We start from the raw sequence: 13,012 nt of genomic DNA on the forward strand, positions 1-13,012 counted from the left end.
AATAAAAAGGAATGCCCACCTTCTAACGATGACGGTATTCTCGCTCTCGGTCGCGCTCCCGGTCACGATCCCGATCGCGATCCCGGTGTCTCTCTCGCTCTCTGCTTCTCTCTCTGTAATAATCATCATGGCGATCTCTACTCCGAGATTTATGACGTCGACTCTTTTCCCGTGATCTACTATGGTCCCTTTCTCTTGATCGTTCACGTCTTCTAAAAGAAATTACTGGATTAATGCTGTCCGTAACTGAAAGCTTCACAAGATATTTAATACAGTTATCTTTCCTTTATCACTAGTTTTACTTTCCATGGTTGCAGCTACAGACCACCAGCCTAAAACTATTAAGTGTAAAGTTTCAAAAATAAAACAATCATATGCCATTCTGATTAGGGTAGGAACAGAGGCAGCTCCTAGTGAATGAATTCTGAATGAACGCATTATTACCAGGGCCATGTATCTGGGAACTCCAAGGCCCTACCTAGCTGAACCCCATGGAACCCTGGCAAAGATAATTCCCATACAGCAGTGGCTAGCTACACGGAGGAACCTGAGCTGAGTGTTTATGAAAAGATCACTGCACAGAAAGACTACAAAAAGCGGCTTCCGTTGGGAGGTTTTTCAGTCAGTAACTGGTACTCTAGAGAGACCTCCTACCTAGACTAGCTGGCCCTGCCCTAGTACTGTACTGGTCAACCTCAAAGTTCCAGGTTGCAGCAGTAGAACCCTGGATGTATCTAAGTGTGTCTGTCCTTTCTTCATTTCCTTGAAGCCCCTGGTCATATTTCCAGGACCCAGGCCACCTAGACTGAGTCAATCATGATGAAATATTTTGTCCTCTTGCTCCTTCCTGCCTGCACTGTCAACTATCCCTTTGCCTAGTGCACCCACACTAAATGTTATTACCCATTAACTACTCAGTATCCATCTTAAGAATCATCGCGGTGGCACAGTGCTTATACTTAACTATTCCTTGGATTACTTAACAATAGCACCAAAGTGGGAGAAAATGATGTTGATAATTTGGACATTGTTCCTTTAAGTGAAAAAAAAAAAAAAAAAGTCATGTTGCAATTTCTAAGTGAGAACCCATGAAACAATAAAGAAAAGTAAATTCGTGCAAATTTTGCCATCTCATCTTAAAAACCCAAAAATCCTAACCAAACCTCATAATAATTCCATTAGTTTAAATAATATTTCATCGTTAATTGTTGAACCGGGCACCTAATCTTAAATATTAAGTGCAAGCTTCTTCATCAAGCTAGATGTTCCCACAATGAAGACAATGCAAGACACAACCTCTAGTTATGACAAATTTGTTCAGAGATACTTATAATGAGCCAAAAACGTAGAAACAGAGTAAAAACTGACCAATATGAACTTCTTGCTCTCAATTAAGATACTACCTCCAGAAAAAGCATACTAAGGACAGAGAGAACAACATGTGGAGAACTGGAGAGATGGCTCAAGGGTTATAAACACTGGTTGCTCTTCCACAGAATCCAGGTTCAATTCTCAGCATCCACACAGTGGCTCAAACCTGCCTCTAACTTTAGTTCTGGGAATGAATCCAAGGCACTTTTCTAGCCTTTGTGGGTACCTAACATGGGTAGTTTATAGCCAGAAATGCAGGCAAAATATCCACATATATGAAGTCAAAATATTAAAAAATGTGGCTCTGTAAGAATGAAGAGTCAAGCTGATCTCTCTGTAAGTTCAAGGCTAGCCTCATGTACATGAGACTCTGTCTCAAAAGAGATCATGTAAAGATTAAACATTTACCTCACAAAATAAATAAATTTCAAAATTGCTAAAAATGCTTTTAAAAGTAACTTTTAAAAAATAGTATCAAGAGGCTGGAGAAATGGCTCAGTATTTAAGAGCACTGACTGCTCTTCCACAGGTCCTGAGTTCCATTCCCAGCCACCACATGGTGGCTCACAATCATCTGTAGTGGGATTTGACGCCCTCTTCTGGCGTGTCTGGAGTGAGTACTGTGTGCTCATATACATAATAAATAAATCTTAAAAACAAACAAACAAAAACACAGGGTCTGAAAAGATAGCTCAGTGGTTCAGAGCACTTGTTGCTCTGAGGACCTAGGTTTGATTCCCAATACCCACATAAAAGCTATCCAGTTTGAGGGGACTCAATGAATGTTCTCCTCTGGTTTCCTCTGGCACCAGAGAAATACATACATGTTTGCTAGAAAAACATTGATACATACAAAATAAATCTAAAATAAAACCACCCGTATTACAAAATAACCAGTCATTCATAACTCTTTCAAACACATCCTGTTTCTTGTTAAAGCAGTGTTTAATTGGTAAAGCCCCTACCATTGTTCAACATGTGTTCACTAGGAAATGGGCATATTCAATAATGAATAGATGGCTATAGCAAATACTACAAGTGAAATAGATTCTGACAGACTAGATTATGGTAAAACATGAAGAAATACAGAGGCAAATAAATGTTTAGGGGAAGAAAACAGCAAGAAAAGTAGTTCCAAGGAGGAATATCAAGCACAAATCAGTAAGGTGGTCAAATGCTTAAGAGGTCCACGAGAAGGGAGCCCCATTTGGCTAGAAAACAGTGAGTAAGAATGGGAGTTATGAGAATCAAAGAAAAGATTACATCACTCAAATGTGCTTGACTGTATACAGATGTCTATGAGTGAAGAGAAGCCATATAGTTCCTTGCATTTAAGTATTTCAGGAAGCACCAATATATCTGAGTTAAAAAAACAAAAACAAGGGGTTGGGGACTTAGCTCAGTGAAGGGCCTGGGTTTGGTCCCCAGATCCAAAAAAAAACCAAAAACAAAACCAAAAAAACAAAACAAAACAAACAAACAAAACCAAAAGAAAAAACAAGCCCCCAAAAATTGTGTGTGTGTGTGTGTGTGTGTGTGTGTGTGTGTGTGTGTGTGTGTGTGTGTGTGTGTGTGTGAAAAATACATGACACAGGAACATTTTACCTTGATCCAGACCCATAGGACTTGGACTCAATTCCATGAAGGCAGTCTTGCAAAGAGCTAATAAGAACTTTGCAGCGATCGTCGGCAGATACTTTGGATTGTTTAATTAGAGAAATTGCTGTTACCAATGTTTCAATAGCACTCCCATAATCACCTGCAGGAGAAAAGAAAAGGTTAATTATCAAAAAAAACTTGTTTTCAAATTATCTTTTGAGATGAATTCAAGCTGTCCTAGAACTCAGTCTATAGAGCAGTCTGGCTCAAATTCAGAAATTTGACTACTTTCCAAGTCCAGGGGTTAAAGGCATATGTCATCTCCGCCTGACCTGAAAATCATCTTCAGATGACCACAGACAATGACTTTTGTTCAGTTTTTTGGAGTTTGGAAGACTCTCATTTTCATGAAGCTAATACAATTGATTCTGCCATGAAGAGACACAGTTATTACTTTGCAAATATGGGAATGAATAAGCTATCTCTAGGGCTCTGAACCATAAAACACCAAAGTTCATATTTATATCGTGTCAGGTGCACAAGTGTTTTGCCTACATATGTCTTTGTATCCAAAGCAAGAGTGGTGCCCACTGAGGCCAGAGAGGATGTCAGATTCCCTGGAACTGGAATTATAAAGGTTGGTGAGCTACCATACGGGTGCTGGGAATCAATCTCAGCAGCCAGTGTAACTCCTAAGCTACCTCTCCAATCCCCAGTTGGAATTTATTTTTAACTTAATGTAAATGGACATTTTGTTTGCATGCATTTCTGTGTACCCTGTGTGTGCCTGATACCCACTGAGGAAAAAGAAGGATAATGGATTCCAGCACTAGCAACCAGTGCTCTTAACCACAGAGCCACCTCTCCACCCAATAAGTATTTAAATCTAAATCTAGTAATTCAAAACTGGCAGTCTTCCTATTACAATCTTCCTTTAATACTTTAAAACTAAGTGACAGATGATTTGGGACTAACTATACAGATTACATAAGAATTAAGAAAATTCTTTATATGCTGCACTTAGCTTTGGGTTGCGTTTAATTTTAAATTTTCTGTGTATGGGTATTTTGACGGCACGTGTCTATCTTTGCACTGTAAGCAGGAGAGGGCCTTGGATCCCCAGGAACTGGAATTAGCAGATGGTGGGTTCTTCTGGAAAAGCAGCCAGCTCTAAACAGCTAAGTCATTTCTCCAGCCTCTGGGTTTAGGGTGATTCTTAACATAAATAGGAAAGAAGACTGAAACAAATATACAAACCAGCACTAGCATCAGATACAGCTCTTGAAATAGCACTGCTAGAGATTGCCCGATTTCTATTCATGATTTCTTCAAACTCAGCTTCACTCAGAGGTGTTCTTGCAGTATCCATTTCCCTACAAAAGACAAAGGAATGATATGTTGTTACTTAACAAAAGTTCTCAAGTTAATAATAATGTAAACACCTCCAAATAAGCAGCTTTTGGCATTTGCTTTAGAGAAGTTGTTACTTTTCCAGATGGAAAAAGCTGTCTTCCCTATCACATCAAATTCTCCTTTTCTAGCTGAATTTGTTGCAGTTTAGAAATCTGATCTTTCTACAGGACAAAAACTATATTTCTAAAATATAAAAGACTTCATAGTAATTTATCTTTTACCAACTAAAGAGTTTCAGTACTCCATGTTTAACTTACCTCCCAGGGGGACCATAGTCACCCCTATCATATGGTGGAGGTCGGCCATATGGGTCTGTTGGCGGTGGACCTCGACTATCTGATGTTGGCATGCCACTATTAGTTGGTGGAGGGAAAAAAGCAGGATTCACATGTGGAGCTGGTGGTGGGGCACCTGGAGGTGGTCCCGGAAGATGTGGAGGAGGAGCAAGTGTAAGGGGAGGCCCTAGTGGACCTGGTGGTCGAGGTGGAAAGGGGCCTGGAGGTGGAGGTGGTCCCTGCTGTGGAGGCGGTGGACCTGGAGGGGGGCCGTAGCCTGGAACTGGAGGTGGAGGCCCAGGAGGAAGTGGACCCAGCGGAGGCTGCCCAAAAGGTTGTCCAGGAAAAAGAACTGGTGGTGGAGGGCGGTCTCCTCGATTAGGAGGTCCTGCTAGAGGAGGTGGCAGAACCTGACCGGGAGGTGGAGGACCTGGGGGGCCAGGTGGGCCAGGTGGACCTAGAGGTGGACGTGGTGGAGTCTGTCCAGCTATAAAATAAAGGAGAGAAAAGGGGGGAAAAAATCACTTCAATAAAGATATTTAACCATTACATGTCAAGAATACATTTCTAAAAGCAGAATTTATAAACCATGACTCGCTCTTTGAATGAAACCCACAGGGTAATGCCCTAATAATTACAAAGATAAAGTTTAGTTTCCTTACAAATTTAACTAGTGCAAATTATGATTACAGAAAATCACTACACAGAGAACTTGGTAAGATTTTAACACTGAGTTTCCATCTCTCAGCGCACACTTCTCACAGGGAAGTCGCCCACTTTACACTCTACTCTGATGCCAAGCTACAAGGGAACAGGGAAAATGGTCTTGAAAGGATTTTTTAAGAAGTAAGAAAATAAGACGGATGTAAATATTCTATATATAAAGTCAAGCAAGTGTGGAGAAAAATAAAGACCTTTTAGGCCAAAAATGGGTATTTCCTCTATGCTGTGCCCCATATGCCATGGAATCCTAGTTTCCAGGAACAAAGGCCGAGTTCCTTTAACAAGATGCTTGATCAAATTTCCTGGGTTCCAAAAATAGCATAACAAGGAGAGTGAGTCACGTTAATAATGCATTACTTGAAAAAGAGAGAAAGGAAAAGAGGTATTAGGCAGACATGTTTTCTCCATGATAACTTAAAAAGTTTTACCTGGGAAAGGTGGAGGTGGCCCTCCTGGTCCTGCTGGCCCAGGAAATCTGTCCCCACCAGGAACAGCCCCTGGAAAACGGCCCCGTCCTCTACCACCTTGTGGAAATGCTGCGCGTGAACCGCCTCCTGGAGGACCAGCTTTACCTTCCCCAGACATTTGTCCTGATTGTGTAGCTGCAAACATCCAAATACTCATAAATAGCACTTATTAAAAGTGTCTGAGTTGTAACCACTGCTGTTAGAGACTATTTCAAAGTTCATTTATACTACTCATCAATTTCTAGATGCCTCAGACCTAAAGTACTTGGCAAGGAAAACATTCACATTTATTTAAATATTTTCCTAGTCTTAAAATATTCAAATTTAAATGTATTTCTACTGAGAGATAAACAAGTTGCTTTTAAAATACCAGTACTCTGCAATAGCCAAAACAGAAAATCTTCAAAAGAAATCTTAATTTCAATAACAGATTATTTTATGCCATGTAATATATTCTTCAGATAAATCTTATATTAAATGCCCCAAAAAACAAAACAACCACCTGAATTTCTACTAATAACAAGTGTCTTCTATATTTATTTTACCAAGCAGCAAAAGGTCTTGGTAGCAAGCAGAAAACCCAGTAACTACTTCATTAGCCTCTCCCCCACCAGAGCAGATAATACATGTAGAGGCTCCTCCTCTAAGGTTAGAACGAAGCTTCTGTTCTCCAGGATGAGAGTGGCAGGACAAGAATGTCAGCACCAGAGAGCTTTCAAACTGTTGCATACTGACTGGTCTATCTAGAAAAAACTGGAATGGGAGTGGGTTTCCAGTATATTGACCCATAGTCATAAGCAATGATTAAATCAAGTTCATGTAAAATTAAATAGTAACATGACTTCCTAAGTGTAATATTTAACAAATGACAGCAACACTGCTTAAATACATTTTTAAAAAGGCTGCTGAGAGATTTGCTTACTTTTCCTGGATTGCATTTCAAACTGACTCAGGAACTGTTTATTGCATGGAGTTACAACAGGATTCTGACCGTGAAGTTCTCTTTTAGGCAAAAGATCCATTAACTTTTTGGAAGATGCTTCAGATCCAACACCAACAAGGGCAAATCTAAAAGATGTTAAGGGGGCAAGAATAAAAAGCAAGGAGGAACTGAGAATGTTGCTGTTGATTAAAAAAAGAAACGGTCTTAATCTTTTTTGAAAACATTATGTACAGTGTCCAGCCTGCATGTATGCCTGTATGACAGAAGAGGGCGCCAGATCCCATTACAGATGGTTGGGAGCCACCATGTAGTTGTTGGGAACTGAATTCAGGACTTCTGGAAGAACAACCAGCTCTTAACCGCTGAGCCATCTCTCCAGCCCCTTAATTTACTTTTATGAGAAGAAAAAATAAACTATTTAAGGCTCCACAAACTTGGACTACTTTTTATAATATACTACAGAATCCACTCTCAATGTACACTCTAATAATTTTTAAAGTATATTCATGTGTTTTACAAACATCATGAAGGTTCATTTATAACATCATTACCCAAAACAAAGATATAGCCTCTACCAACATTCCTATTTACTCTTGTCTCTTAATCATACGGAGTAATGAATCTATTTTGTCTCTATAGATATGCCTCATAGAGTATGAAATTCTTTACAACCAGCTTCACTGAGCATTAAAGATCTAGTCATGTTATAGCATGCATCATTAATTCATTCCTTTTCATGGCTGAGTAATGTTCCATTATAGATATCAGTTTTGGTTTTGCTTTAAGCCCACCTATCAGGTAGCAGGCACTGGAGTTGTTGTCACTTTTTATTGCCACTAAAAGTTATTCAGGGGCTGGAGAGATTCCTCAGTAGTTAACAACACTGACTTCTTCCAGAACTTAAGTTCAATTCCCAGTAACCACATGGTGGCTTACAACCATTCATAACTCCAGTTTTAAGAGAGCCAATTCTCTCTTCCGGTCTGCATGGCTATGAGGCCAAACACCTGTACACATAAAATAACGAACTAATGCTCAGTATCACTGCCTGCCAAGGTACAAATCAAAACCATAGAGATGCAATTTCCCATTATAATCAAAATCACAGCTATTCAGTACTGGTAAGGTAATGAGAAACTACAACCCTTCTTTCTGCATGGTTGAATGTACAATCTGGCAGCTTTTCAAAAGTTAAACACACTTACCATATAACCTACTAACTCCACTCCTAGATATATGCCCAAAACAAGCAAAACTTTATGTTCACACAAAACAGTATACTATTAAGGCTGACCACATTAACAGCTAAAAGTAGAAACCACCCACACATTCCTCAGCAGATGGATATTCCTCATTAAGTGCTACCCTATTATATGAGATTATCATTCAGGTATAAAAAGGAATGCTGATGCTGTCACACAGAGGAACCTTGAAAACATGACACCAGGTCAAAGAAGTCAGACACATGGGATATTAATATTATTGTAATTATAAAATATCCAGTACAATTTATTTATAAGATACCCAGAATAGGCAAATTCTGAAGTAGACAGTACATGAATGCTTATCAGCAAAGGGTACAAGGGAGACTGGGGATTAATGCTAACAGACATAGGGTTTCTGTGGAGGTGTGGGGTTGGTAGGGTGATGAAATATTCTGAAATTAGAAGAATTACAATGGTTGCTTAACTTTGTAAATATATATTTGTAAGTACTGTATTGTACTCATACACATGCAAAATAAATTAATGTAAAAAGATCCAATTATGTGCTTACTGTATTATTTAAGAGGCACAAGTAGAAACAACAATACACAAAAATAAGAAAAGATGTATTTATCACAAGCATTTCTCCTGCTCTTTGCAATCAAACATGACTAAATATGAATTATAATACTATCTTTTAGAGGAAAGCATAGAAAACACATTCACTTTCTTACTTTTAGATACTTGCATTATACAATGCTCATATAATAATCTTAGAGAAATGGAACAAGATGCCTAGGTTGCACTATTCAGTTAGTCTCCATCACTTTTATTCTTAGGGTACTGGGATCAAACCCACACATCAGGCAAGTGGCTCCAACGCCAAGCTAAATACCCAGATCTTCGCTATCTTTTTTTCTTTTTGGGGGTGTATGGGGGTAGGGCTGTTGAGACAGGGTTTCTCTGTAGCTCTAGCTGTCTTGGAACTTGCTCTTCAGATCAGGCTGGCCTCCTGCCTGCCTCTGCCTCCCAAGTGCTGGGATTAAAGGTTTGTGCCACCACCATCTGACACTTCCTTATCACTTAAATCACAACAAAAATAATACTTCTTAGCCTAGTTGTTTCTATCTTAGGAACATATAGTATATAGAACGAACTCAGTATAGTCAGGAAACAGGCCTAGTCTGTCCAGTCCTATCTCAGGCAGCTTCTGTGTGTTTTTAAAAATCAGAAAATAGAAAATTCAAGTGAGAACCTCTGCCTAAGATCTTCCTCCTAGTGTGTTCATGTGGCTTCCTAGGAACTGAGACTGTCAGGTTTGTGCAGCAAGGACTTTTACTACCTAAGCCATCTGTCAGTGCAGAGATGTCATCCACATGTGTGTCATCAGCATTGAACTTAAGGCAAACTAACTTGTAGTCACTATCAGATTACATTAGGAAAAATTAAATTCTTACCCCTTTGATTGTCCATTTGCCCGATTTTCAAAAAATTTTATCTCCAAAATATCATTTACTCCCAAAGAATGAACTGCTTCAGTTAGGTCCTCATCTGTTGTCCACTGCAAGACATTTCCCCTTATTAGCCATTAAGACATATTCAGGTTTTATTACTGAATTTAACATTTAAAGGTAAACAAGTGATAAAGGAAATTTTTTTATTTTTGCAAATCTAAGTAGAGATACTGTATAGTACCTACCATACTACAGTAGGTAACTAATACCAATTTAATATCAAACATTTAACTCTTACCTAAGTCACTATTTTCATAAGATGCAACAGAGTCTGGGATAAACCCCTTACTCAAAGTCACGAAACATAAGCGTATACCAATTCCTTTTTTTACTTTTTTTGAGATAGGGTTTTGTGTAGCCATGGCTGTCCTGGAACTCACTGTGCAGACCAGGCTGTCCTGGAACTCAAGATCAGCCTCCCCAGGCATGGACCACCAAACCCAGCAAAAACACCATTTTTTGTTTTGTTTTTTTAAGACAGGATCTCACTATGTAATCTTGGACCTAACTGTGTAGACCGGGCTGGCCGTCAAACTCAGAGCTCCCCCTGCCTGTGTTTCCCCAGTGCTGAGATTAAAGGTGTGGACCACCAATTATTTAGCAGCTAAATCTCAAGTTACACTGCCATTACTCCAATTTTGTGAGGACTGTTCAGACTGGATGACAGGAGACTCAGTCAATGTGAGGGCCAGAGAGAAGGCCCCATGGAGGACCTCAAATTCAATTCCCAACATCCACAAAATGGCTCACAACCATGTAACTCCAGTCCCAGGAAATCTGATACCCTCTTCTGGCCCCTGAATGACTATATGCATGTGGTGCATCAGCATGCATACACAAATACCAATATACATAAAATAAAATCAAGACAATAAAACGATGTGAAGTTAAATATTTTCACATAAAATTCTATAAGCAGAGTAGAAGTCAACATGTTGCTATAACTTTTAACTTTCCAATATAATAGCTGAGATAAAGACATTTCTAGAACTGCTTTAGTGACTGTAGGGTCTGATGTTAACAGACAAGTGCTCATGAGGAATTTTACCAATAGTCTCAGAATCTTATCAACAACACAATTAAAATACAAAATATATCCAGGCAACAAATATTTTAAAGTGTCTAACAACTTCTAACTAATTTCAAATTAAAGTCAGAAATGAAACTTAAATTTATAATATGAATTAGAATAAGGAATATTTTTAAAACTATAGTGGCATTTTATCTTTCTTTGTCCCATAACCTTAAATTCCTAATTTGAGTTCCTGCGTGAACAATTTTCTTGGTGAAACTGGTAGGAACGTAAAAAGGGTGAGTGAACACAATTGCAAACTCAAGTAGAATATCCCCAAACCAGGCTACAAAATTCCAAATTATATTAACTTCAATGTCTTTTTAAAAGAAGTTGGTTTTGCCCTTCTCATCACTTGGGCAAACATGAAAAAAATTAATTTTTTTATATTGTAATGTCTATTTTTTTTAAAAGCTGGGCAAAACCATGTACTGCTAGATCAGTTCAAATGACTGCCAACAATCTGTGTTTACTTACCCATGTTAGATTTCCAATATACAATGCGATTCTCTTTCCAGTGTAAGTATAGACAACGTTTGGTGCTGCCCCTTTACCCACATCATCACCAACAGTTGGTGGAAGAGTATCCATGTAGTCCCGGTCTTCTGGGGCATCGCCATTATTTGCAGATGGAGAGATGACATCATCATACAAATCTATCTGATCATGCCCACCATATTCCGCTTCCTAAGATACAGAAATAACATTAGATTATATGAGTCAGAATAGTAAATAAATGTGAATACCGATTCATTCAACTTTCTTTTTTTTTTTTAAAGATTTATTTATTTATTATATATAAGTACACTGTAGCTGTCTTCAGATACACCAGAAGAGGGCATCAGATCTCCTTACAGATGGTTGTGAGCCACCATGTGGTTGCTGGGAATTGAACTCATGACCTCTGGAAGAGCAGTCGGGCGCTCTTAACCGCTGAGCCATCTCTCCAGCCCCTCATTCAACTTTCTTATTTTAAAAATCTCAGACAGGAAAAGGCCCAAAGATCTTAATACAAGTCTCTTCTTATTTTATATAATAGATGTGTTCTTGGTGACTTAACTAATACCTTCCTTGAAAATATTCTTAAAAATAACCACACATAAATGCAAATAGACAAGTTTCCAAAGAGTATTTGTCATAATACCATCTCACACACACACACAAAGGTATTATTATAAGTCTTTATTACGGACCACATGTGAGACACCAGTTTTTCTTTGGTATTCAGATCTTATTTATCTACTCTGAGAACACTAATGGGTTTTTTTTTCCTTTTCTTTTTTTCGGGAGCTGGGGACCGGGCCCAGGGCCTTGCGCTTGCTAGGCAAGTGCTCTACCACTGAGCTAAATCCCCAACCCCTACTAATGTTTTTATAAGCTAAGCCATAGGTGACTAAAATACACACACATAGAGATAGATATGATATATACATGTTTCAAAGTCTTAATTATCTAGTGAAATAAAAAAAATACATAAAGCTATTCAAATAATATCTTGCAATAATTGTATTACTCTCAGTAAACAAAGAGCTACTACTTACCTGACTTTTTTTTTTTTTCTTTTCTTTTTTTTCCGGAGCTGGGGACTGAACCCAGGGCCTTGCACTTGCTAGGCAAGCGCTCTACCACTGAGCAAAATCCCCAACCCCTTACCTGACTTTTAAAATCTAGCCAGGTACATTAGCAAATGAAAAGTATACACATAGGAGTTAGTACAACTGCCACTGTCACCAGCAGAATCAAAGCATTGCTAGGATGTCACTCACATGCCTAGCAGATAAGCCAGGAAGAGGAAAAGAACAAAGAAAGTGACCTGAGGAAGAAAAAAGTAATTCAATTTCTCAACATCCCTTTCCACGACCAAATTATCCTACCAATATCAATGTGAACTATTCTACCCTTCTGAAGGAAATCTGAGAGAGAAAAATGCAACTTAAGAGATATAGCTAGGGGTTGGGGGTTTAGCTCAGTGGTAGAGCGCTTGCCTAGCAAGTGCAAGGCCCTGGGTTCAGTCCCCAGCTCCGAAAAAAAGAAAAGAAAAAAAAAAAAAAGAGAGAGAGATAGCTAGTCATAACAATCTCTCATGTGTACAATGTACTAGGAACTGGCATATAAATGGCATACAAGAGCTAGTTTTAGAGAACATAATGATGACCAAGTAAAAATTTGCTATATGATCAAAAGATACTGTAGGCACCAAGAGTGCATGGCTATTGTTCCACTTTTCAACAAAAAGCCAAAAAAAAAAAGACTTAATTTTTAAAGAGAAAGGGAAGAAAAAAACCTAGAAAACAATATTCACAAAGCAATAGAGACCTCAATTTTCCACTGTTTTTTGTTAGATAACCATTAATAATGAACTATGTAACTTTCTAAATTTAATATTACATATTTACTTATCACAAAGCAGGATGTCTGTAACTCTTAAGA

General features: G+C 38.5%; 1 protein-coding gene across 14 annotated transcripts in view; it reads right to left on the bottom strand.

Moving 5' to 3' along the window:
* Nucleotides 1-13,012, bottom strand: part of Cpsf6 (cleavage and polyadenylation specific factor 6) — an 89,260-nt gene that overhangs the window by 55,905 nt on the left and 20,343 nt on the right. For 6 of the 14 annotated variants that reach the window (XM_063263234.1, XM_063263233.1, XM_039078740.2 and 3 more), the window contains 9 exons: nt 11,060-11,269; nt 9,454-9,557; nt 6,771-6,916; nt 5,810-5,983; nt 5,573-5,683; nt 4,641-5,145; nt 4,228-4,343; nt 2,977-3,130; nt 20-212 (listed from right to left, as the gene is read on the bottom strand). In XM_063263234.1, the coding sequence (XP_063119304.1) occupies nt 23-212; nt 2,977-3,130; nt 4,228-4,343; nt 4,641-5,145; nt 5,573-5,683; nt 5,810-5,983; nt 6,771-6,916; nt 9,454-9,557; nt 11,060-11,173 (1,614 nt within the window). In that variant the 5' untranslated portion in view covers nt 11,174-11,269 and the 3' untranslated portion in view covers nt 20-22. The remainder of the gene's footprint in view (nt 1-19; nt 213-2,976; nt 3,131-4,227; nt 4,344-4,640; nt 5,146-5,572; nt 5,684-5,809; nt 5,984-6,770; nt 6,917-9,453; nt 9,558-11,059; nt 11,270-13,012) is intronic. The other 8 variants (XM_063263231.1, XM_039078738.2, XM_063263230.1 and 5 more) reach the window with 3 other exon arrangements.

The sequence above is a fragment of the Rattus norvegicus genome, chromosome 7, assembly GCF_036323735.1.
Source record: "Rattus norvegicus strain BN/NHsdMcwi chromosome 7, GRCr8, whole genome shotgun sequence".
NCBI classification, from domain to species: Eukaryota; Metazoa; Chordata; class Mammalia; order Rodentia; family Muridae; genus Rattus; species Rattus norvegicus.